The 26,827-nt window shown below is 43.5% G+C and overlaps 2 protein-coding genes and 1 long non-coding RNA gene across 3 annotated transcripts in view; 2 read left to right on the top strand and 1 right to left on the bottom strand.

Annotated features, from left to right (window-relative positions):
- The window catches only part of GPR176 (G protein-coupled receptor 176), an 81,296-nt gene extending 75,156 nt beyond the window's left edge, over window positions 1-6,140 (top strand). The window contains exons 2-3 of the mRNA XM_060261237.1: window positions 2,269-2,521; window positions 4,878-6,140. Coding sequence (XP_060117220.1) covers window positions 2,269-2,521; window positions 4,878-5,985 — 1,361 coding nt within the window. The 3' untranslated portion in view covers window positions 5,986-6,140. The remainder of the gene's footprint in view (window positions 1-2,268; window positions 2,522-4,877) is intronic.
- LOC132588799 (uncharacterized) lies at window positions 3,402-26,625 on the bottom strand. The gene is made up of 2 exons (XR_009556526.1): window positions 26,430-26,625; window positions 3,402-5,596 (listed from the first exon to the last, which is right to left on the bottom strand). It is a non-coding gene; the product is annotated as an uncharacterized LOC132588799 (long non-coding RNA).
- Window positions 26,535-26,827, top strand: part of FSIP1 (fibrous sheath interacting protein 1) — a 175,712-nt gene continuing 175,419 nt past the window's right edge. Inside the window, 1 exon segment of the mRNA XM_060261235.1 lies at window positions 26,535-26,641. Coding sequence (XP_060117218.1) covers window positions 26,612-26,641 — 30 coding nt within the window. The 5' untranslated portion in view covers window positions 26,535-26,611.

The raw sequence follows: 26,827 nt of genomic DNA, 5'->3' as shown, positions 1-26,827 counted from the left end.
AGTCAGAGCATTCTTGGATGCCATGTGGACAGGAAGGAGGGTTTTTCAAGTCCCTTTCACAACAGCACCATTTCCCTTACTTCAGTCCCTGCAGTGGCCATTCTTCCCATGACTTTTTCAGGCCTCCACCCCAATATGTAATATCACTGTAACATTAGAGCAGTCTATTGTAACAATTTTTTAGTTCCCAGTTTTCTTTCTCTTTTTCTAAAAGTAAGTCTCTAGCCATTTAGCCACCTGGTTGAGCTACTGGTTGTACATTTTTCCTTATATCTTTGGAAGCAAAAGTGTGGTTGTTTTTTTTTTTTAATCAAAGCTCAGAACTAGTATGCAGTTGCAATAGATTGTTGTAACACTACAGCAATAAAGATATATATCAATGGAATTTCTTCTGTGGTAGCAGAAGGATCATTTTCTTGGCTCCCCTCCTCACTGCAGTGGGCTTCTAGGCCATGTGAGTCCCACAGCCTCCAGCATCCAGCAGCATTAGAATGGGAGAGAGCTTCATTATAAGCATCCTTATGTATGTGCTCCATAGGATCCAAGCCAGCAATGCACACTGCACTCTACAAAATCATACACTCCATCTGTCCCCATTTATCAGGGTAACTTTCCTGATCCTTGTTCCTGGGAAATCACTGTTCTTGGCCTTTTGGAAATATCTTGTTAAATTGTTGTAATTATGAATTTCTACCTTTGTCATTCTCCATTTCATATAAAATCAAGCCCCTTTCCCCCAACTTTTGTGCAATGTGGTATGCTTCTGTTGCTTGTGTACCTAACGAAACTACTCCTTTCCTACAGCTTTTAGGTATGTGCCATCCCTGCTTTGTACAGAACTGGAAATTATCTTGCCTAAGGCAGTTGCCAAAATTGTACAAGGATTCATCTTTTTTTTTAATGCATCAGATACCAAGTCATTTTACTAAATATTCTGTGAGCTACCAAGAAAATTTGTGGAATAAGTCACACAGCACAACTGGTATCAAAATGATGTGGGATATCAATTACTTCATTGATGTATATTGTAATAAGGATATGTTGGCGTTCAAGTATAACAGGAGCTCTAAAATATGAGCAACCCAAGATCCCATTCTGATTAACTTGTTTTCATGATCTGGACAATAGGTCACTGCAGCTTGCATGGTAAGCTTATATCTTTTGAAAGAACAGGGGGTCAATTACATCCTATTCCCTGAGGTGGAAAGTCTCTGCCCCCATTCTGATTTCACATTAGCCAGAGGGGTGTAAGAACTTATGGATCACCTGGAGTACCCTAGTGAATCCTCAGGGGGTCCCTTGACTTCAGTTCAAGAAATGTTGGTGTAAGACATTTTTTAACCAAAACTATAACTCAGCCATGAAAATGTGGCCTAATCTTTAGTGGCCTGATAGTGGAGCAACGTAATTTGGAAAGGAGGCACTAGACTTGATAATGGGTCCATCCCCATTAGTCTGGAATTTGGTCAGTCATGATTTTATCAGTCATTTTTCACAGAGAATCCATATATCACTGGTAGCATGTTGCATTTCAGTATTTTCTTAGATGTTCATATTTTTTAGACCTAATTTGTTGAGGTTTTAAAAAGCATAAAACACAATTGGAGCACTAGATTGTCTGGTGCAGATACCCAATACACTGCTGTGGTTTCTGTGCTATTGTCCCTTTCATTTTGCCTGTTGATTTGTTTTTAATGATTATATCACTATAGATAATTTTACTTCTGAGTAAATATTTAATAGAATTTTGCTGAATTTTTATGAAAAATGTAAGCACTACATTAAATGCTGTGTAGAACTCCAGTTTCAACTCCAGCTGATTGCAGAAATGGAAGCATTCAGAAGTGCAAAAATCTATTGACAACTTCACAAAACAAGCTGTATTGCTGAATACAAATTATATCTAAAAACCAAACAAGAGGGTTCATTGGAGATCTGCAACTGGATTTCTTTTCTCTTTAAATTTCTTGTAATTACAGCTATGCTAATGGTGGTACAGAATTAGATTGCAACTGTAGCACCCCGCCACCACTATTTTCTTCTTCCCCTAAAGTGCTATTTTCCCTAGTAATTACAATTACTAGGGAAATAATATGCAAGAGAAAGGGTAGACTCCCCCTGCAATTAATCCTCCTTCCATAATTAGTATATGAAATTTAAAAATCTGATGACAGATCTAGAAAAGTTTGAACAGCTGAACTTGCCATTTATACACATCTGTCTGTAATCTTCAACTTTCAGGGACTGATTTTGTTTCCTTTTATTTAGGAAACTTCATGGTCTTGTGGTCAACATGCAGGACATCGGTTTTTAAGTCCGTAACCAACCGGTTTATTAAGAACCTGGCCTGCTCAGGGATCTGTGCCAGCCTAGTCTGTGTACCTTTTGACATCATCCTCAATGCTAGTCCACACTGCTGTTGGTGGATTTATACCATGGCCTTCTGTAAGACCATCAAGTTCTTGCACAAAGTCTTCTGCTCAGTGACCATCCTGAGTTTTCCTGCCATTGCTCTAGATAGGTAAGACACTGAAATTGGTTGTTACTTTCTCACCCCTTTCCCACTATAATGTCATATAAATATGAGACCATCCATCCTAACTTGTGGGTGTCATGATGCTTACCAACATTTTCTTCTGTCTACATACTGCCTTTTTCCTGAGTCCTGCACATTTCTTCCTTATCCCTTCTTCAGTTCCTTTCTCTTTGTCCTCCTTTGTTCACAGTCTTTACTTTGTTACCTTCTTCATTCCTTCATTCCCCTTACTCCCCTTGTTTCTATCTTGTTTCTATCTTGAGTCTAGTATTCATTCCTACTACATGCCACTTCTCGAGCCAGCTTTGAGATATACTAAAGATGATGGGAGGGTGGAGAGATTGCAGTTGTGGCAATGAGAGTGGTAGCGGGAGAACCATGTTCCAGATGCTTCCTGCAAAGCTGGGACAGTAGCTACAGTATAAAGGGTAATGGACACTTGAGTTTGCAGCTTGGTCCTATTTGTCTTCATTATAGGCATGGGTTCCCTTGAAACTGTTCCATCACAACAGCTCCACTGCCAGTAGAAAGGCAAGGATCCTTTCTAAAAGTAAACATGAGAAGAGCCCTCCAAACAAGAAAAAAGGAGGAAGATGGAGGACTTGTGTTTCTCCCATTACAGCCCACCTCATCTTCTTGTCACATCCAGAATACTTTTACACAAACTCCAAATAAAATCTGTTGTACACAGGTTTATGAAATCCCTAGTACTGGCTTTAACTGGATTCCCCTATCAGAAGCGCCACTAAAGCAAAGATTTGAAGGTCATAATTTATTACTGTTGCATAAATATTAGTAAGCAATGAAACTAACCTTAAAGTTTTATTAACCTACAAAAGCTGGAGGCTTTCACACATCCACAGTATTTTCTTTAATGGAGACTTTATTTAAATAAATAAATAAGTGCAATAAATAAAAAATATGATGAGGCATCCAGTGTGTTTTGACACTCACTAACCTTTCTCAAAATTCCAAAACTGCCTGCAGGCTCAACAAAATTGGGGGGTGCTGTTCTAGACTTGTTCTTATTTAGAGGGTACTTGTTAATACAGCTCAGTTGCTCACTCACCCTCTTTTTAGTTCTAAACATCTATTCATTAATAATAAATATCTTTAATAATATCGCATTCTGCCCATGGAGCTAAGAGTAACACTTTAGTTTTGCCATCATCCTGTTAGATAAGTTATGTTGAGAAAGGGGTGGGGGAGAAGGCATATAGTGGCTGGATTTTTATGCTTTGGTCAGCCTAACTTAACCAAGTCAATATTTCAGAGGACTAAATCTAGTTTTCAGGGAGCCAATTGCCAACATATAGAAGGTAAATTTCCTCATACATGGCTGTCTACCACAGTTAGCGTGGTAGCCAGTTACACCTTTCTCATTATTAATTCATTTACTGGGCAAAAGGCCCCTTCTGTATTCTTAAATCATTTTTTTTACAGTCTCTGAAGAATTTTTACAGGGCCTCAATTTCCCTGGTAATGCAGACCAATGTATACTCAACCATAAAACTGTCTGTATAAAAAGCAACTTTTTAATATCATGAAATGGCTTGAAACAAAAGCCTCTTGGAACCACCTATGCTTTGGAGATCCTGTTTGGTATCCCACTTTGACAAAGCAAGAGGAGTAGTGTATCTAAAGTTTTTGTAGTAAGCTAGCCATCCCTAGGATCTATTGGGGAAAAAGCTGAATAGCAGATTCAGACTGGATTCCTTTTTTCTGAGTTCCTTTGTAACTTTTGTATTGCAGCTTTTTCTGGACACTCTGAAAATTTCAGCTCACTACTGAAAATAATTCAGAATGTAATACAAATATATTAAAGCCTACACAAACTCTTAAAACAGAATCACAATCTAACAGTGATTTAAAGGCTTCTTTCCTATTTAAAACAGAAGGCGAGGAAGAAAAATATATCAGATGAGGTTATGCAATATAAATTACATAAAAAGTCATGTATCCTATTCTGGACTTAAAACTAGCAAGTTGTTGATCTGAACCTAGGAAGTGTAATTCTGCATCTCATTAGGATCCTCTACTGATCTCATAAGGATGACTTTGTTCTCCTATATTATGCCCTTTTGCAGCTTTGTGATTTCTCAAATTATTATTTATCATTCTATTCATTGAAAAGTATAGATATTTTCTTCTCATCAATGTAGAAAAATGTTCTTTTGGCTTAAGTACCATATGGGAAGTTCTTGACAATTGTTACAGCAGATGATATAAATTCACACTATATGTTATAATTTACTCAAAATTAGGTCATTGGGGAGAGTTTCCACAGAAGGTTCACCTGAATTTAAATATTTCTCATACACTTTTTCTTTTTTTTTGATAGGTATTATTCAGTTCTGTACCCACTTGAAAGGAAAATATCAGATGCCAGGTCTCGAGATCTGGTGATCTACATCTGGGCACATGCAGTGGTGGCAAGCATTCCTGTATTTGCTGTGACCAGTGTCTCGGATATTTACGCAATGTCCTCTTGCACTGAACCTTGGAGTTACTCTATTGGCCATTTGGTATATGTAATTATTTACAATATTACCACTGTGATAGTGCCGGTGGCTGTGGTGTTTCTCTTTATGATCCTTATCCGGAAGGCCCTGAGTGCCAGCCAGAAGAAAAAAGTCATCATAGCTGCCTTAAGAACACCTCAGAATACTATTTCTATTCCTTATGCCTCCCAGAGAGAATCTGAACTTCATGCCATGCTGCTGTCCATGGTTATGATCTTTATCTTCTGCAGTATTCCCTATATGATTTTGGTGATTTACCGTATTGTATTGAGTTCTTCTGACCCTTCTGTGTTCTTGCTTCTCACTGCCATCTGGCTGCCCAAAATATCACTGCTGGCCAATCCTCTGCTTTTTCTGACTGTTAACAAATCTGTACGTAAATGCTTAGTAGGAACAATTGTGCGGCTGCATCGAAGATACAGTCGGAGGAACATCGTCAGTTCTGGAAGTACTGCAGATGCCAGCTTGGAGCCTCATGTCCAGTCTGGTAGCCAGCTACTGGAAATGTTTCACATTGGGCAACAGCAAATTTTCAGACCTACAGAGGATGAAGAAAATGAAACAAAATCCATTGGTTCCAGTGATTACCAGCAGAAAGAAATCCCTACAACCAGCTTGGATGTGGAACAGACTTTGGTTCAGAGGACTATACCGCATGCAGTTGCAGACTCTGCTGCACAAGTGGCTCCAGCTATGCCAACAGAAGCAGAACTAGCCAGTGAAAAGTATTCCATGCAGTTAGGCTTTGGGCCCTTTGAGTTGCCTCCACAGTGGCTATCAGAACATCAGAACAGTAAGAAAAGACTATTACCACCATTGGGGAATACTCCTGAGGAGCTAATCCAGACAAAGCAGCCCAAGTATAAAGCAGAAAGAAAAATTAGTAGGAACAATAAAGTCAGCATCTTTCCAAAAGTGGATTCCTAGTAAAAGCGGGAGCTGTGTGTGACAAGACACAACCCTGCTTCTTGCATACATGTGATCCTATGGATCTGTATTATGTTGCAATATATTAAAGGCTTATTTTTGTGCCGATTTATGTAAAAACAAAATGAAAACATAAAGTGTTCCTTATGAATGGATGACAGTATATATATCTTATGTATTTACACTTATCCTCTATTATAAAATAATAATTTACTTCCAAAAGGATAATTTGGGGATTCTCCTCTTCCAAAGATTGCTTCCCTCTGCATGTATTACTGTGATCTTTTGGACTGCAGCAAGTCAGTACAATTAACGCATGCAGAGATGTATAAAGGAGGTAGCTGTACAATTAGGAACACTCTACAATTAGAAACAGAATTCTATAAAGATGGACCTACCTTCTCTAGTGTTCCATAAATATACTTCTTCCTTTGCAAAAACCTGAGCATCTTTCAGGAGCAAATATATGACCTGTCAATTTGAAGTGATTCTGAGAAGCCAGAACTGAACAAACAGTCACATTTATAATTTAATAAGGTTTCTTTCTTCCGTACAGTGCTTTACAGCTGTCTCTTGTTGTTGAGACAAGTATGGGCTAAATACATATATACAGTCTTGGGCACATTGTCTTTGAAATATTTCCATTCAGGGCTGATATTTATGGTGCTGAGCACTGTGGGGTATTAGCAAACTGAGTAGAGAAGTAATGACTAAAAAGTGTAAAATAGTTAGAACAAAAATTAGTGACACCTTAAAGAATAACGTTATTTTAATATGAGGTTTTGTGGGTCATACCCCACTTTATCAGATAGATATGTGATGAGAAACCATACTGGGGAGTCAAGGTTTGGTGTGAATTACACTATTACACTTGGTGTGAATTCACATTAAGCCCTGACACTCCCCCTCCATAAAAATTCCCTACTGTCTACCTGAGGAAGTATGCTGTGATCCAAGAAAGCTCATACTGAAATTACTTTTTAAGGTACAACTAGATTTTTGTTGGTGTTTTTAATCTGACAAACTAATGGCTACCTATTTGTAAAATAGATAGGGAAAATACGTTTTTTACAATTCCACATACTAACAGGCATAACAAATTTTTGAATGTTTTTAATGACTTTTAGCTTAAATTAAACTGGATAATCACTGTGTCAGAAAGATTCCTGTGATTCTTTGTACCAAGTATTTCCTGTGCCTCTCCAATGGAGCACAGCAAAATGGCACTTAGATAGTGATTGCCATTTTGTCTGGCTGTTTAAGATCTTGACCATAAAGTAAATGCATGTCCTCTGCAGATTATATGTAGGAAATACTTTTTCAGTATAGCTTAGAAATGTCAAGCCATAAGGAAGTCTGGTTCTTTTCTAAGAAATGAATTAATTTAAAATATTCATTGTACACTCTGATTATTTGCCTGTGATTCATTATAGTTAGATTTTCCGGAAATTTGACCCACCTGCTTTACCTTAGCTTGTTTCCATGAAAATGAAGGAGTCAAAGACCATATATTCTGGTCTAGGCCTTTTGAATTTAAAGGAGTGATAAAACATCTGTGATTCAGTGTTAATTTATACTGTACTGAATTAACAAATGCAAAATTTATTTGCTTTGCAACCTGAATTATTTTTTAATCAAACTTACACAGAAATTATACAAAGATAACATGAACATATAAAGGGGAATAACTATTTGTTCCATTAGAATCATTATAGTTGTTGCATAGTAATGTGTTCTAAAAAATAAATTAAGTGGAAAAGACTTGTAAGACACCTTTAAATGATAGTTTAAAAGAGGCTGCAAAAAGGTTGTGATTCAGTAGCTTTCCTCACAATATTTTGACTGTGAACTAAAGGCACCAAAGCACCATCATGAGTACAGACAGTAGTTTAATGGCTACAGTGTCTAAAAGTATTGCATATTATAAATATCAGCATGGTAAGGATGTTTGGTTGGCCTCCCTTTAAGTCTGAGCAACTGTCCTAGGAAAAAAGGTCCAAATGCAGAAGCAGTCTTCTGTATTTATAGCTAATGTGGACACACATTTGGATATTCATTTTTGAACCAGCTGAAAAATGCATCTTGATGTGCCAAGGAATGCGCATGGAATCTGGAACCATCAGCGGTTATGTACAACGTTGCCTGTGACTAGTGCTTGAGTAGGGCCATTAGAAAGTCTGATGGTCTTTTTATAGAGTAACTGTTTTATACACAAATGGTGAATTTCATAAATAATAAACATCACTAGGAGTTTGTCTCCTTATCCTCTTCTGTAAAATACGCTCCTGCAGAAGTAATACATAGGTGGCTGTTTACTTTAATGGCACAGTGTATTTCACAAATCAAGATCAATCAAAATAACCTACCCAAGTGTGTTCTGTAGTTCATGCACTCCTCCCTTCAACATGACTTTTTAATTATTTCACTCCCTCAGTCAACCTGGAAGCTAGTTTGTCTTTTCCATTTATAAACAGACCTTTTCTATAAAAATGTGGCCACTATCGTTCCCTAAAAGCACAAAACAGAAATCCTTATGAATCCTTGCACTGCTGCTGTAGAGTAAATATGTTGTGCGTACTAAGCTGGATGAAATTCTGCTTGCTTAATGAAGAACCTTTCTCTAAAGTGTTTCCCCCTCTCCCAAGGGAAAAAAAAGCCTGTTTTCCTTTTTTTACAATAAATAACCCAATCTGACCTACATGATATTTAAAGGGGAAAAATTCTGCATAAGCAGAGGTTAAGGGACACATGATTTTTTTGTTAGACATTCTCAATGCTTCAGAGGGACCTACGAATGTCAGTTTTTTTCTACATGTTATTGACAACATCCTTTGCAATAAAATATTACTATAGTGAGACTACTGTTGTTTTGTTTTTATATTAGTTTTATGCTAGATGGTTTTTCTAACAAAAATGCAAATAGATTCAATATTCATTTACTATGCAGATGATCCTGCCCAACTGACTGTTTTTAAAAACAAATTTTATCTATTGTTGATCCTTTTCATTTTTAGAGACATTTGTAGAGGGTTTAAAAATTCAAGGTAAGGGAACCTTTGCTTTCATCAAACAGTCCTGGAATCTCCAATTCAGTTGCAACTACTAAAATAACTTTGAAATTCAACTGCAGCTCCAGAAATCCAGAATCTCTCCCAGTTATGTCTAAGCTCTTCTTTGATATGAAGACTGTTGAGTCTTGCATTTCAGTCCAGAAATTACAACACAGCAGATGCTACGGAGGTGACCAGTAGAAGTCCACTGGTCCCTGGATGTAGCTCCGCAAATATGCTCCGCCAATCAAGATCTGTGGCAGGAAGATTAACTGGCCAGGATTGGACCTGGCCAGACTGAGGGTTGTTCCGGGGTATGTATATAATCGGGACCCGGCCCACATTGCCTCGCCTTGTGATGTACTCGCTAATAAAGCATGTTGCCTTCAACACGTCTCGTCACTCAGTACATTACAGTGGCGATGAGGATGGGATTCTAGCCAGGCAACTCCCCAAGCGGGACTTCGCTGACCTTGCTGGAGACGAGGAAGGCACGCATTCAAGGGAGACAGAAGCGCCTGCCGCCGCCAGGGGTAACCCACGTGGAACGATGGGCCACCTTGCAGAGTTTGACCCCGCCGACCCCGATAGGTGGGAGACCTACATGGAGTGAGTCGACTGCTACCTACGAGTGAACATGATTACAGACGACAGCCGTAAGAGAGACATGCTCCTGAGCGTCTGCGGGGAGGCCACATTCGAGATCGCAAAGGATCTCTCGGCCCCCGCGAAGATCACGGAGAAAACGCACGAGGAGATAGTCAGACTCCTGACCAGGCACTTCTTGCCCCAGCCTTCCATCATCGCCCGCTGATTCCTCTTCCACAAGAGGGATCGAGGGGCGGGAGAGACAGCCGCCGTCTACCTGGCCGCCCTCTGCCAAATCGCAGGGAACTGTAGCTTCAACAAGCTGGATGAAGCCCTGAGGGATCGCTTTGTCTGGGGCCTCCGAGATGAAAGACTGTAGCAAAAGTTCTTCGCAAAGGAAAAGCTCACCCTCCAACTCGCTTTCAACAAAGCCACAATGTTCAAGAGAGTAACCAAAGCTTACAGCAACCCACGAGCGGAAGCCGTCCACCAGGAGGAGATGGCACCGAGCAACCCAGAGGAGGAGAAGGCAAACGAGCTACGTCGCCAACCAGGAATAGGGTCGAGAGCGCCCACTCAGCCATGAGCGACAGAGAGATGTGCCAACACCAAGTGCACCAGCTGTGGTAATCCACACGAGTGCCGGGACTGCCCCTATCGCAACGTGGACTGCAGGAACTGCGGAAGAGTGGGCCACATAGCACAGGCTTGCCGGGCCAAGGCCACCCGCAGATGCCAGTCCACCAACCACGACTCAACTGATGCCTACTCGACCGCATCGATTAGCCTGCAGGTAATGAACTTGCCCCTCACCACCCCAGATAAGGTCAGGGTGTCGGTCCTAATCGAGGGTGCTCCATGCCTAATGGAGCTGGACTCAGGCTCCTCCATCTCCATAATTTCGGAGGAGTCTCTAAGAAAACTTTGTCTCCGTGGCCGTCCCCGGCTGCGAAATTCATACTGCGGGACTGAGGGACCCTGTACAGATTTTGGGTTGGGCCACTGTAAGGGTAGAGTTTAAGAACTTTAAGGGCAAGCTGGACATTCTCGTGGTCAAACGCCAGCTCACCACATTACTGGGGCTGGCCTGGTTTCGACCTCTGGGTATTCAAATAGTGGGGGTGCAGCAGATGCGAATGCAAAATTTCGAGCACGTGTGCCGGGAATTCCCGGAAGTGTTTGATGGGTCCCTGGGGTGCTACAAAGGGCCTCCCATCACCTTACCCCTCAATCCCCACATAAGACCAATAAGGCTGAAGGCCAGGTGAGTTCCATTCGCTCTTAAACCAAAAATAGAAGTGGAGCTGGACTGCCTCATGGCCCAGGGAGTTCTAGAACCGGTATCCTATGCTGCATGGGAAACACCCATAGTCACTCCAGTGAAGCTGAATGGAGATGTGCGCATATGCGCGGATTACAAGTGCACAATAAATAAGGCACTTCAGGACAACCCATACCCCGTTCTGGTGGTCAGCCACATACTGGCCGCCCTAGCAGGCTCTAAGGTTTTTGGGAAACTGGACTTGGCCCAGGCATACCAGCAACTCCCAGTGGACACTGAGACAGCGGAAGCCCAGACCATTGTGACTCACAGGGGAGCTTTTTGGGTGCGGCGCACTAACCCCACACTAATTTGGGGTTAGTGTGGCTCCGGGGATTTTTCAGAGCATTATGGATTCTCTTCTCAAAGGGATCCCCAGAGTGAAACCATTTTTTTGATGACGTTTTGATCTCCGCCCCAGACGCTGAGGAGTTCAGCAGCCATCTGCGTGAGGTACTCCGCCGTTTCCAGGCGGCGGGACTTAAAGTAAAGCAGAAGAAGTGTTCCCTCGGGGTGTCGAGGGTAGAATTCTTGGGGTTTGCAGTAGACGCCGCGGGAATCCACCCGACTGCTGACAAGACCAGGGCTATTGTCCACGCCCCGGCCCCCACGTGCAAGACGGAGTTACAAAGTTTCTTGGGATTATTAAATTTTTATCATTCATTTTTGCCCCACAAAGCAGCCATCGCAGAACCCCTTCATAGGCTCCTTGATAAAAACGCCCCGTGGGTCTGGGTAAAGAAGCAGGCCACTGCTTTTCAGGCAGTCAATAACCTCCTAGTTTCCAATGATGTGTTCCACCATTTTGATGAATCCTTACCAGTGATTCTGGCTTGCGATGCTTCCCCGTACGGGGTGGGTGCCGTCCTGGGGCACCAACTCCCGGCCGGGAAGGAGGTTCCCGTGGCCTATTATTCGAGGACCCTGACCCCCACGGAGCACAATTATGCCCAGATAGACAAGGAGGCCTTGGCAATAGTGGCAGGTGTGCATAAATTCAACGACTACCTGTACGGTAGGCGTTTAACGATCGCCACGGACCATAAGTCGCTACTGGGCTTCCTCACCCCAGACCGCCAGACACCGCAAATTCTGTCACAGCGCGTCCTGCGGTGGAACCACTTCCTCAACTCGTACACATATGCCCTGGTCCACCACACTCGCAAAGCTATGGAACACGCGGACGCCCTCAGCCGCCTGCCGCTGCCCTCTATGGACCCAGAACTCGCCCCCGCCCACCATGTGATGCTTATAGAGACTACCAGAGAGGCCCCTCCATGGTGCTGAGGTAGCTAGGGCCACAGGTAGAGACTGCATCCTCGCACGTGTTTTAGACTGGGTGGGAAGGGGGTGACCCGCGGGCAAACTGGACGCAGAATTCAGGGCATTTGCATCACACAGAGAAGAACTGTCCATGCACAAGGGGTGCCTTCTCTGGGGTAGCAGGGTGGTGGTCCCCCCCCATTGCGGAAGCAAGTGCTGGAAGCCCTGCACAAAACACACCCGGGGATAGTGCGCATGAAGACCCTGGCACGTAGCTATGTATGGTGGCCGGGGATGGATAGAAGGGTGGGTTCGAAGGTGCCAACCCTGCCAGGAATCCTGACCTGATCTGCCCAGTGCCCCTGTCCACCGCTAGGAGTCCAACAGGAGGCCATGGTCCCGGTTACACCTAGACTTTGTGGAACCATACCAGGGCCAAATATTCTTTATCTTAGTCAATGCATACACCAAGTGGTTGGAAGTGATTCCTGTAGCTTCAACCTCCACCGCGGCGGCAGTCAGAGCCTTGCAAAGGGTCTTTTGCACTCATGGGATTCCCGAGACCCTCGTCACGGACAATGGGATAGCTTTCACCTCCTGGGAATTCTAGGAGTTCTTGAATCGGTACCTCATCCAGCACATTTGGTCCGCCCCTTTCCATCCAGCCACCAATGGCCAAGCAGAGCGCATGGTGCGCACCACTAAAGAGGCCCTGGGTCGTATTGTACAGGGAGATTGGGATCACTGCCTGGCAGCCTTCCTATTTGATAACAGAATCACCCCCAACCCCGTCACTGGGTTAAGCCCTGCCGAGTTACTAATGGGGAGGAAGTTGATCACGAGGCTAGACAGGTTGCATCCTGATCGGGCTACGGACCTCCGCAGTTCCCCCGAAACCAGGGAAGCCGCTAGGGGATTCTTTCCAGGGGATCCGGTATATGCAAAGAACTTTGCAAGCGGGCTGGAGTGGTTAGCTGCCTGGGTGCTGAGGGTCACCAGGTCCCGCTCCTACGAGGTCTCATCGGAGGGGGGCCAGATCCCAAGGAGGCATATTGACCAGCTGCACCGTTGCACATTGCCGGAAGAACCGACAGCGATCGGGGAAGTGGGGGAGTACTAACAGCAACACCCCCGGAAGCTGCCCAGCCTATGGCGGCTGCACCGACTATGTTGGCGGAAGAGCACCACAGCGGAGGGAGCACCCCCCCCAGAGAGGAGATTCCGGAACAGCAACAGGCGACGGACAGCCCTTTTCTGGCATCACCCCACCACGAGGAACCAGCTGCCCCGCCAGCCACGGTGGCTGCTCCAACTCCCCAAATAACCCCGAGGTCGACCCGGGAACGCAGGGCGCCAGCCTACTTGAAAGACTTCGTGTCTTGAACTGGGGGGGAAGGAGTGTTGTGTCTTGCATTTCAGCCCAAAATTACAACACAGCGGATGCTACGGAGGTGACCAGTGGAAGTCCACTGTTCGCAGGATGTAGCTCCGCAAATACGCTCCGCCGATCAAGATCTGTGGCGGGAAGTTTAACTGGCCAGGATTGGACCTGGCCAGACTGAGGGTTGTTCTGGGGTATGTATATAATCGGGACCCAGCCCTCGTTGCCTCGCCTTGTGATGTACTCGCTAATAAAGCATGTTGCCTTCAACACGTCTCGTCACTCAGTACATTACAAAGACATTCTCTTCAAAATGTATTTAAAAGATTTATATGCCACCTCTTCAGAGGCCTGCTTAAGGTGGTTCACAGCTACAATAATTAAAACACAAGTTGTTTTGGAGGTTATTAAATTCATAGGATTGCTATAAATCAGAAAAGCCTTGAGGAACATAACATACACATTAAAACAGATCAATTAAAATAATATACAGAAGAAATAAGAGGAATTCACATTCCAACTCACATCTTTCTATTTCCATTACATTTTGTAGTACTGGTCTCCAAATTTTTAATTTGGCCCAAGTGCAGATTAGTTTTGTGAAATTACATTTGTTAAACAGTTTTTTTCACTGAACCAGAACCTAAACATCTTTTGATTGCATTAAACATGAACAGAATTTGAAATTCTAAGCCAGGAAAGTGATAAATGGTTCAAAGTAAGTGATTTACTAATCAGGTACACACAGGTGATTCTTTTTGAGGGGTGGTGAGAGCTCCTTTCTTCTCTAGCTGTATTTGGAGAAATTGTATTTTCCAGTGAGCCATGGGGAGGTGGGGGGAGCAAAAGGGGCTGGCAGGCCTAGATCTGGTAGTCTTCCTGATACTCAAGTGGAACCTTGTGCATCTATAGCATATTTTCCAGCTAGCTACCACAGTGTATAAAATTCTTGAACTAAGGTGGGGCACTTTTTGTATTTTCTTGGCACTGCAGTTCCTCCTTGCTATCATTTGTCTACTCATCAGAAACAGGGTGAGTTCTTCTTTATATATGAAAAATAAATAATAAAGAATCTTCCAATTTTTTCTTAAACTAAACAGATCACACTGATTTAAATCATATAAGCAAAGATATTAGTGTGCCTGAAATGTAGCTAAACTGGTTCAAAGGATCTGATTCTGTTACTGAATTATTTTTTACAATTACTATCTGAATCTATAAACCTGAACTGGACCCATATATTCAATGGTTCAACTCCTGGCCAGTAGGCTAAAGCAAGTGGTTCTTAACTTTTCATATTTTGAGTCCCACCAATGTCAAAGAAACTGGGTTCCACCATGATAGAAATAACAATACCATTTCCCCCCAGAATATTTGTATTTGCTTACATTCTATTACCGTATTTATAATTTATGATACATTTTGAGAATATGAATTACATACGCACAATGGATAATCCTTGGGAGGAAATGTCAGCCATTTGCAGGTGGGTGCGGGAATGGAGAATTAAGAAAACACTGAGTGCCCAAGATTACTACTAGCATGCCAAAAGGTCACAGATAGATTGCAGGCAGAGGAAGAAAAAAAAGGGGAGAAGAAAAATTAGAAATTGGATTTATACCCCACCCTTCACTATCTGAGGGAGTCTCAGAGCAGTTTACAATCTCCTTTCCCTTCCCCTCCCTACAGCAGACACCCTTGTGAGGTAGGTGGAGCTGAGAGAGTAATGGCAGAAACTGCTCTTGAGAGGAACAGCTTTTGAGAACTTGTGACTGACTCAAGGTCACATCACCAGGTGCATGTGAAGAGTGGGGAATCAAACCCCGTTCTCTCAGATAAGAGTCTGTGTACTTAACCACTACACCAAATTGACACATCACACTTGCAGGTATATGGGGAAGGGTGAGGGACAGCAATTGCTATAGAAACCCCACATCCTACCTGAATTACTTCTGTGTCCCACCAACTGAGAACCACTGGGCTAAAGTATCAGAAGTGTGCAGATGGTGTGGCTCATATATGTGAAGGTTTTTTAAAATGCTTAGTTTTGCTCATATTTTCATGTAACTGAACATACTAATCTACTGAAAACATTTCTATGTCATCTTTTCATTGAAATAGTTAACAAACATTAAAAAACCCATTTCAACACTAAAATATCAAGACATTTAAAAAGCATTTAAAATATAAGGTGTATGTAAATTGTTTAAACCAGGAGATTTTTTGTAGAAAAAGCCTAGGAGGGACTCATTTGCATATTAGGCCACACACCCCGACACCAAGCCAGCCAGAACTGTGTTCCTGTGCATCCCTGCTCAAAAAAAGCCCTTGTTTAAACAATTTAGTAAAACATATACATGCAAATAACAACAAATCAGGGAGGATGGCCAGTAAGTTAATGGAAGAATGCCAAATGAAAAGTCTTCACCCACTGGTAGAAGACAGCGATAAAAACAGATTAATCTTCCTGGGGAAGGAGTTTCACAGTTTTGGCACCACAACCAAGAAGGCCCTTTCCTGGGTTGCATCCCTCCTAGCCTCAGATGGCAGGCATGCATTATGCAGGGCCTCCAAAGATGCCTGGAGTAGACCAGTGGCTTTATATTGCAGTAAGTAGCTCTTCAGGTATGCTGGCCTGAAGCCATATAAAGCTTTAAAGGTCAATATCAGCATCTGGAATAGAGCCTGGAAGCAAAGTGGGAGCCAGTGTAAGTGGAAGAAAACTGGAGGGTTGTAGTCTCTATGACATACTCCAGTCTACATTCTGGCTGCAGCGTTCTGTACCAACTGTAGCTTCTGGACAGTCTACAAGCAGAGCACACTACAAAAACCTAAACGTTACCAGTGTATGCACCCCAGTGCCAAGATCTTTCCCACCCAGAAAAGGTTGCAGCTTCCTTACCAGCCTAAGCTGGTGAAGGTGCAGCACCCCTGGCCACCACTGTGATATTATTTATCTCTATGCTTGAAAACCTTCAACTGCCCATTTCTACACATTAAGCTGTATTAAAGGCAGGACATTTTTCTTAAGGCCAGTTGGCAACATCCTCTATGTACAAGTGACATCTGAGCCTGGATCTCCCCGTCTTAATCATACACATTAAATACTACAACATGGTGGTTTTCTCCTCAAGCACTTTTCTAGAGGAGATTGGATAAACATATCAGTGGCTATTAGATACAGGGTATAGATGGAACACTCTGTCTGGGGTTGTACAGCTCTGTATTCTTGGTGCTGGGGAGGGGGGGCAACAGTAGAAGGGCTTCTACTGTTCTGGTTCCACTAGTGGACCTCCTGATGGCATCTGGCTTTTTGGCCATTGTGTAACTGAGTGTTGGACTGGATGGGCCACTGGCCTGACCTAACATGGCTTCTCTTATGTTCTTATAATGGGAGTGACTCTGCCCAGAATAAACTTGTTGTGGTAAGGTTATTCATACACTCTGAAATGCATGTAACATAATCCTCATATGACAGATTTTATTCATGCATAAAGAATAACTACTTTAGAATAAAGAGGGGAAAACCTCTTGATATCTTGCCCCCATTAATACTGCTCAGATTATTCTGCTGAATACTAATTTTAACTAATGCAATTTTAATATTAATATACTGTTATATTCATTGGCTTTCAAGCAGAGTTTGGCAAAATATCAAAAATATTAATTTTCTTCTTTTGCATCTTCTTATTCCTGTCATTTTTATCTAATTCTTCCAGGTCCTTTCACAAGGCTAGTCATAATAATAATAATAATAATAATAATAATAATAATAATAATAATAATAATAATAATAATAATAATAATATTTTATTTATATCCCGAAGCAGGCTCAGGGCGGCTAACAACATAATCAGTCTGTACAACAAATTTTAAAATCAACATTCAACTTAAAACATTCCAATTTAAAATTAACATTTCTGGTGCTATTCTATTAGATGCAAGTATGTATGATGCCGGAATCACTTAAGACGAGTCCATCAATCATTCAGTCAGGTAAAGGCCATCCTAAAGAGGAAGGTCTTGCAGGCCCTGCGGAACTGTTCAAGGCTCCGCAGGGCCCGCACTTCTTCCGGGAGCTGGTTCCATAGGTGTGGAGCTGCAATGGAGAAGGCCCGTATACGAGTATTCTTTAATTTTGCTTCCTTCGGCCCAGGGATAGTCAGTTGGTTCTTCCCCATTGACCTCAGTGCTCTCTGGGGTTCATATGGGGAGAGACGATCCTTCAGGTAGGCAAGTCCTCAACCATATAGGGCTTTAAAGGTAATAACCAGCATTTTGTAGTGAACCCAGTATACAACTGGCAGCCAGTGCAGTCCGCGTAGCCCCGGCTGTATGTGCTCCTATTTCAGGAGCCCTAATAACAGCCTAGCCGCCACGTTCTGCACCAGCTGCAGCTTCCGGGTTCGGCACAGAGGCAGCCCCATGTAGAGGGCATTACAGTAATCCAACCTTGAGGTGACCGTTGCATGGATCACTGTTGCTAGGTCCCGATGCTCTAGGAAGGGGGCCAACTGCCTTGCCCGCTTCAGATGAAAAAACGCCGACTTGGCAGTGGCTGCTATCTGGGCCTCCATTGATAATGAAGGCTTCATAGAACTCCCAAGCTCCTGACTTGGTGCGCTGCTGTCAAAGACCGGGAGAGGAATTTCTCCTCCCAAGCGCCGCAACCCAAGCAAAGGACTTCTGTCTTCGTTGGGTTCAGCTTCAACCCACTCAGCCTAAGCCAACCTGCCACAGCCTGCAATGCCAGATCCAGATTCCCTGGGACGCAGTCAGGCCGGTCATCCATTAGCAGATAGAGCTGGGTGTCATCTGCATATTGATGGCACCCAAGCCCATTACTCCGGGCAATCTGGGCAAGGGGGCGCATGTAGATGCTAAATAACATCGGGGAGAGAACTGCTCCCTGCGGCACCCCACAATCTAGTGCGCGCCGCTGGGACAGCTCACCCCCAATTGCCACCCTTTGTCCCTGTCCCTTGAGGAAGGAGGAAAGCCACTGTAGGGCTGACCCCCTAACCCCTATGTCGGCGAGGCGGCGGGTCAGTAACTGATGGTCAAACGTATCAAACGCAGCCGACAGATCTAACAACATCAGCACTGCCACGCCACCTCGATCCAGATGCCACTGGAGGTTATCTACCAAAGCGACCAGCACTGTCTTCGTCCCATGGCCCGGGCAAAAGCTGGACTGGCAGGGGTCTAGGATGGAAGCGTCATCCAGGAAGCCCTGCAGCTGCAACGCCACTACACTCTCTGATTTTACCTAAAAACGGTAAATTAGAGACCGGCCAATAATTTGCCAATTCGGCCGGATTGGTTGTACTCTTTTTCAGGAGGGGACGGACCATAGCCTCTTTCAAGGGTGTTGGAAAATGCCCCTCCGAGAGGGATCTATTTATGATGTCCTGTAAAGGACATCTAAGCTCCCTCTGGGAAGATTTAATCAGCCAGGAGGGGCAAGGGTCCAAATCACAAGTTGTTGGGCGTGCAGTTGAGAGAATTCCATTAATCTTCTCCAGGCTGAGTGTGTCGAAGTGATCCAGAAATAAATCAGAAAACAGGCATGGGGCCTCAAGTTCATGTACTGTATCTAATGTGGTAGGCAAGTCCTGGCGGAGCGACGTGATCTTATCTGCAAAAAATTTCGCAAAAGCCTCACAGCCTATCTCTAATTCTCTCACGTTTGGTCTGCCTTGAGGCAGTGTAGTCAGATTTCCAATTATTCTAAATAATTGTGCCGGGCGCGAATTTGCAGATGCAATCCTAGCCGCAAAGTAATCTTTGCGGCCTTGACTGCCATCTCATAAGACTTCATAAACGGTCTATAGTATGTTCTTGTTGCTTCGTCACGAGTATGCCACCACTGCCTCTCTAGCCGTCTTAGCCCTTGTTTCAGCTGTCGCAGCTTCGAGGTGTACCATGGAGCCAGCCTCACACGAGGGCGCAGAGGGCATTGTGGTGCGATCTCATTGATAGCCCTGGATAGCCAGTTTTGCCAGGTCTCAACCAGGTCATCAAGGGAATCACCAGGTGGCCAGGGATCCCGCAGAGCCATTTGGAACCACTCCGGGTCCATCAGGCTCTGCGGGCGAGCCAAAATAGGCTCTCCGCCCATATAGGGTTGAGGCGGTGTCTCCATATGGGCCTTGAGGGCTAGGTGATCTGACCATGGCACCACTTCTGCCGCGATATCGTTCACCAAAATCCCGGATGCAAAGATCAGGTCTAACATGTGCCCTGCCTGGTGCATAGGAGTCATAACAAATTGAGAAAGTCCTAGTATCGCCATGGAAGACACAAGACCCACCGCCTGATTGGAGGCCACGTCATCGGTGTGGACATTGAAATCACCCAGGACCATAAGCTCTGGGTATTCCAACGCCCAGCCCGCCACCGCCTCCATCAGGGATGGTAAGGCGCTGGCTGGTGCGTTAGGTGGACGGTATACCAGCCAGATCGCCAACCCCTCTCCAACATTCCACGCTAGGCCGGCACATTCAATGCCATCGATCGTTGGGGCCAGGAGAGCCTGGAAGGAGTATCCCTCCCGTATGAATAGCGCCACCCCTCCCCCCCGCCCGCTAGTCTGCAATTGGTAAAAGACCGAGTAGCCCGGGGGGGGGGTTATCTGGGTGAGAGCCACCATCTCCCCATCTTGCACCCAGGTCTCGGTCATGCAAGCCAGGTCCATGTTCTGCCGGAGCAGGAACTCCCTAAGGATTGAGGTCTTGTTATTTACGGACCTGGCACTGCATAACACCAATGACGGAGACGAGCAATTCCTCTTAGCCCCACTACCTGTCACCGTTGGGATGGGAAGTAGAATGGAAGGAGGTCGAGCACTGTTTTGTCTCCGCCTCCTTCCCTTATAATTCTGTCTATTCCCACCGTCATACCTTCCCCTCCCCAGGAGCACTGGAATCTTCTGGCCAAGCATCCACACCTATGCCCAGTATGGTCTTACTGATACTAGGACGACCTCCCCTTCCCACCTGGATTATCTGAAACTCACAATTTAGGTTCCCACCCCACCATCCACTTCAATCCCCTAATATCAGACTCACTATTTATTTAATGGATAATTAATTAATATAAAGCCCACCCTAATATTCCCCTCTAATTGATTAGTCGAGGACCTGCCTACCTGAGGGACCGTCTCTCCTTATACGAGCCCCAGAGAGCACTGAGGTCAGCATGGAAGAACAAGCTGACTATCCCTGGGCCAAAGGAGGCGAAATTGCAGAAAACCCACGCACGGGCCTTCTCCGTTGCAGCTCCATGCCTGTTGAACCAGCTCCCGGAAGAGGTGCGGGCCCTGCGGAGTCTTGACCAATTCCGCAGGGCCTGCAAGACCATCCTTTTTAGGTTGGCCTTCGCAGACTGCTGACAAAGGATGGCCGAATTGATGGACCCGCCAAAGTGACTTTGTTCAGTGATCTTCGCCATTATGCAAACAGACAGAATAGCGCCAGGAACACCATTGTTACTGTTAAATAATGTCGAATGTAAATTGGAATGGTTTTTAAGATAATGCTGATTTTAAAATTACTGTATAACTTTTTAAATGCTGATTTAAAATTACTGTATAACTTTTTTTTTATATGAATATGTTGTTAGCTGCCCTGAGCCTGCCTACGTGGGGAGAGCGGGATATTAATAAAATTTATTATTATTATTATTAGTCAAAATTAATTAATTTCATTCTTAGCATTTTAATAAGAAAGTCCCCCCCCTGATTCCAATCCCCCCAATTAATCTGCTAATATATATATATAAATATATAATATTAAATCTGTAGAACCAATCAATTGACTAATATCTAATTAATTAATTAATAATTTCCAATCAAAATAGTGGTCAGTAAAAATCTATTGTTCAGTGGAATGGGAGTCCAGGATCCCAAGTTAGGGAGGAAGATAGTAACGTGCATTTTTTAAAGTGCTGTTTTTAAAGTGTGTCAGTGTGCGTGGAAGTTCTTCGGTCTGAGTAGCCTGATAAGTGCAGCTGCAGCTGCTGTGCTAGAAAGACAAACTCCAAACAGCCGTTCAAACAGATATATTTGGGTAAAGACGGTAGAGGCAGTTATAGGCAGTCCAACAGTACAAAATCAGTATCCAGTTAGAGTAGTCAACATACCAGTCCATACATCAAATCAATAGCCAGTCTTATCCAATCCTTCAGAGTAACAGTCTGAGATCAAGATATTGCTCCTCTCTCACGCACCTTCCTCCTCTCCTTGTATCACCCACAGTGGCTGAGAGTTAGACCTCTGCTATTATAGTGCAGCTAGCCAATCACCATCATTGATTAGTAAACTAGCTGCACATGCTACTCTCGTGACATGCATTAGCCTGTATAGATTAAGTTACATAACTATTACTCAGCATTTTGCTCTCTTAAAGAACCCAATGCTGACAAAGTGTCAGTGCTCAGATATTCACGAATGTTCTCTTATGGGGCAATATATTCCTTACTGAGGTCAGGTCATTTGGGATGACCTGCAAATGAAGAACCTGCAAGTATTGATAAGGTAGCTGATGAGGGGCAGTGGTTTGAATTAACTAGGGAGAAATGAGTATGCCATCGCAGCTAAAGAAACAGGTGACTTTATTTACATTGGCTTTTCTCCATATTATAAAGTCATCTGAGCTTTCTCCGTATTATAAAGTCATTTTACAGAAAAACCAGGGGAGAACTCTAATGGTGCTGTGCATGAAAGACTTGGCGCCAGCGTATCCTGCTATGTTTACTAGATTGCTAGGATTGATGGCCAGATGATTCTTGTCTAGTCAAAGTATATATCTTTTGTATTTAAGAAAGGAAAAAAAGCAAAACACCTAGCAGTATATGGCTGATTTGTGACCTGCTCCATATGTAGCCACAAATACCGCTCTGCAGGATGCAATGCTAGCAGTGATTCTAGCACCTTAAGCTTGAGATCATATGTCCACCATTGTCTTTTCAGATAACTCTTTTAAACTTTGGATTTCCTACCTGCCCATATAAAATTACTGAATTCAGACTGCAATTTACATGGTTGCGTACCAGCAATAAATGTAGATATAGTTAGAAGAAAAAACCAGTGTACTGTTGAAGTAAACTGGGTAACCCTAGGCCAGTCACACAACCTAATGTAATTCACAGCAGAGAGGAAAACCATGTATGCCACCTTAACGCCCTCAGAAGGAAGAGATTTTAAAAATGCAATAAACATCTCTAATAGTATATATTTTTTTTTAAAAAAACAACCAAAACAAAAGCCTTGCTAAAACTGTGGATTAACAGCCATATAGGCAGACAACAAAAATCTTGGAGACCCAGATTAAATTTCCTCCTCAGTTTTTAAAAAATAGGTGTGTGTGTTTAGTACCATCAGGTTGTTTTTGATTTACAGCGACCCTATGAATTAATAATCTCCAAAATGTGCTATTGTAAACAGCCTTGCTTGGGTCTTGTATACTGAGAGCTATGGCTTCCTTGAGTGAGTCAGCCCATTTTATGTTGGGTCTTCCTCTTTTCCTACTGCCTTCCACTTTTCCTAGTCCCCCAAATATCGCAGAGCTTTAACTTTGACCTGCTTTTGCTTCGAAGCCTCTACTAATTTTGCAAGTGGATTCTAACTTCTTTTTCAGAATCTCCCAGGGAGTGACATGACTAGTATATCTGATTTAAGAGAGACATGTTAAACCCACTTCATTAATCATTAGTCTTAGTGATCTGTTGATAGAAATCCTGGCCTGACTTTGGGAACCAAAAGCCATAATAAATGTGCTCTTGAATGCTAAGCCTCTTTCAGATGTTTTCTTGTCAGATTATTAAAAGAATACTTTACAAGTAGCTCTGGTTGCAATGACAGATTGCAGCAAGCTGAAGTCAATTAATATAAAGTTGCACTGAGTGTTTACAGTACTGAGAGTGCGACAGGCAATCTCTGATGTTCTAAAACACAATTAAATCTTAGTGATACTGACACTGCCTTACTTGTTTGCTACCAGCTCTCTGGGAAAAAGTGTCCCCATCATCCATACTTTACAAATAATGTAATCCAAAATGGGGTTATGCCCTTCTAAATCTGTTAAAGTCATTGGTTTTAGAACAGTGGAACTGCTTAGGAATGCACTGTAAGCTTTACTGATTTTATTTAAGAAAATGTCCCCAAATCAACTCAATCAAAGGCTACTAGATCCTGATGCCTGTCCTGAAATTTAAGAATCTCCCCACCCTCAAAAGCTGCCACTATTCACAGCCATAAATTAATTTAAAATGATACAAGCTGAATGTGCCTTTTTGCTTATCATGATGATAATTTCAGATATGTATCCATGTTACTCTGTTACTGCAAGCAGGAGTCCAGTGGCACTTTAGAAATGAACAACATTTATTCAGAACTTGCTGCATCAGATGCGTAAAATACCTAATTTTAAAATGATCTAAACCCAGCAAGACTGTTGCATTCTAACACCACAAGGATCCTCCAGTGTAGATAAGATTATGCCATGGCAAGTCTGAGACTGGACTGAGAGATCTAACTGCACACTGCAGGTTAGTGGAAGAGTAGAATTTACAGAGAATAAAAGCACAATAGCAAAAAAACTACTGAGCCACTGGGGTCATATATCAATGTCACACATAATGAAGTACACAGGTTGGATGTGAGGTCCCCCACATCCTGCATCTGATGTAACACTCAGATACAACTTCTCCTCAATAGCCAAGTATGGCGGAGAATCTGATTTGAACCAGGATCATACCACTGTGTATAGGATGCATTATCAGTTTGCTGCCATATTAATGTGCTTGTTTCATTGTTTTCTACTGATGTGATGCCATTGTTCTTCATTATTTCTACTGTTTGTTCTGTTTCATCCTTAATATGCAATGCTCCCTCAGATTTTAGTAATCCTGTTGCTAGTACATTGCTCATTCAATATCCCTTCATATTGATTATATCAACATACAGTATGCTTATTAGATGTCTCTTTGTATGGACTGTTATCAGCTTGGACTGTAATCTGCTTTGAGTCTCTGCAAGAAAGGGGGACTATGAATGAGTAACCCAAGTCTAACACCAAGTTTCATGCAGAATGGAGATCTGAAGCTGGGACTTTTGAATCTTAGTCTAACACTAATCATTATATCATGCTGACTCTTCATCTGAAATAACGTAGTGAGTCTGATGCTTTCAAAAACAATGTGCAATAAAATACAAGTTGGATACTACCTAGTGATGAAAAGGAACATTAAGATTGTATCAAAGAGCTGTTACCATTTAGTCCAACTACAAACCTGAGACATATTGTGATGCTATGAATGTTTTAACATGATATTACTGCCTCCCTTAATTTGGGGGGGGGGGGTATTTCCTTTTAAAACTGGTTTCCTACTTTTGGCAATGGAGTCTTCCCTGCCATCTTGGTTAAAATCCTGTAGACTTCAGTTTCTGCAGAAAAACAGAGTTCCAGCCTTACTCTAAACAACAGCAAGGAAATTAATTTGACTGGGCTTCTATAACATTAAGCAACGCAACTGGTGCTATAGATATGCTATATTCTCAAGTTCCATGTCTTTCACTTTCTCAATAACTACATCTGAGGACGTATTTTATCACAGCCTTATAAAAACCATTGACTTTAGGAGATCCCAAGTCTCTAATGTGCCAATCTGATCATGTTAATTGTGAAAGCAGCCCAGGGCAGTAGCCAGGATTTGGAAGGTCGGGGGGGGGCATTTACGTTTTTTGGGGGGGGGCACTGATGCCCCCCAGCGCCCCACACGACCTTCCCTCCAGTTGCTCTCCCTCTCTCTCTCCGACACCTCCCCCCCAAGGAAGGGAAGGTGGCGATGAGAGTGCAGCCCTAGCCCTTGCTAGGTGGAACAGCTCCGTCCCTGCCTGCCACCTACTCGCGAGTAGCCCTGCGCCAGCTGCCTACTCGCGAGTAGCAGGCGGGGGGCTACTCGCCGGAAGGGGCGGGGGGGGGAGGCGGGCAGCAGAGGCCAGGAGAAGCCTCTGCGATCGGGGCTGGGAGGGAGGGGAAGAGGCCAGGAGAAGCCACCGCGATTGGGGCAGAAGCAGCCCCACCCCCCTCCAGGGCCAGTTAAAGGGCCCCACGATCAGCTGTTTGGCACCTGGGCGTCTTCTGCCTCCCGCCTGGGGCGCTATTTTAATGGCGGGGAGGGGAGGGTGATGGCGAGGGGCAGGCAAGGAAGCGCTTCCTTTCCCTCATCTCCCTGCCACCAAAATAGCAAGCGGGGCTGGAGGCAGAAGCAGCCCCAGCCCCCCTGCTAGTTAAAGAGCCCGCGAAACAGCTGATCCTCGGGCCCTTTAACTGGGGTGGGGAGCTGCTTCTGCAAGGGCGGCACACGCTATTTTAATGGCTGGGAAGGGGGCAACCAGGGACCACAAGTTAGCAGTTAAGCCCTTTCAGGAAACCAAACATTACTCCAAAAGATGCTAATGAGTACCCTCAGAAGTTAGACATCCATCTAGTTGCACCCAGTACACCCCCTAATTTGAGATATTTATTGAATGAACAGCAAAGCTTATGCCACCAATGAAATAAGTCTTGGTTCCAATAAACTTGTAGGTTAAAGCGAAGAATGAAATCTCTTTGTTTGTTTTTGTTGTTTGACTAACCCGTCTACCGCTCGAAAATGTATTTAAACTTATTAGGCAACAGAACACGTTTTATATATTTACCAATATATCACAGATCAAATTCATTAAAACTCCTAAGTAACGTAAACACAGGGCTACGCTGTTAAAATAACCCAGTAATCCTGTTCACGACTGTTAGCCAACCACCTATTGGTTATACTGATCCTGCATAAAGGTTACCTGGTGATTCAAAGGAGAATACGCTCATCAAACCCGTTTTTATTCGGCATGCCTACGTAACTCGAAGACGCTAGAGCTTCCGCCCTTACTAGCTACCGTGCTTCCGTAGGCTGGACAAGGGAACGTGCTTCCATAGCAACCAGTAAGCGGAGGCTTTCAATAGCTGGGTGTTGGAGGAAATTATGCGGTGCTCTGCAGGTACCTTTTCTGGGGTGAGTGAAATGTAGGGCTTCGGTTGCAACTGATGTCCGACTCATTTCCAAACATCTCTAAAAATTAGGTGTAAAATTGTTACCATTAAATATACATACTTAACAAGACAGTATTTGAAGTTGAGAGCAGCTGTATGTGTGCAACAATATGGGTTTCTGATGTGTCTCAAATAATTCCCTCTTACT

Source organism: Heteronotia binoei, chromosome 21 (genome assembly GCF_032191835.1).
Source record: "Heteronotia binoei isolate CCM8104 ecotype False Entrance Well chromosome 21, APGP_CSIRO_Hbin_v1, whole genome shotgun sequence".
NCBI classification, from domain to species: domain Eukaryota; kingdom Metazoa; phylum Chordata; class Lepidosauria; order Squamata; family Gekkonidae; genus Heteronotia; species Heteronotia binoei.
Note: the sequence above shows the minus strand (reverse complement) of the source record. Positions and strands in the feature narration are given on the sequence as shown.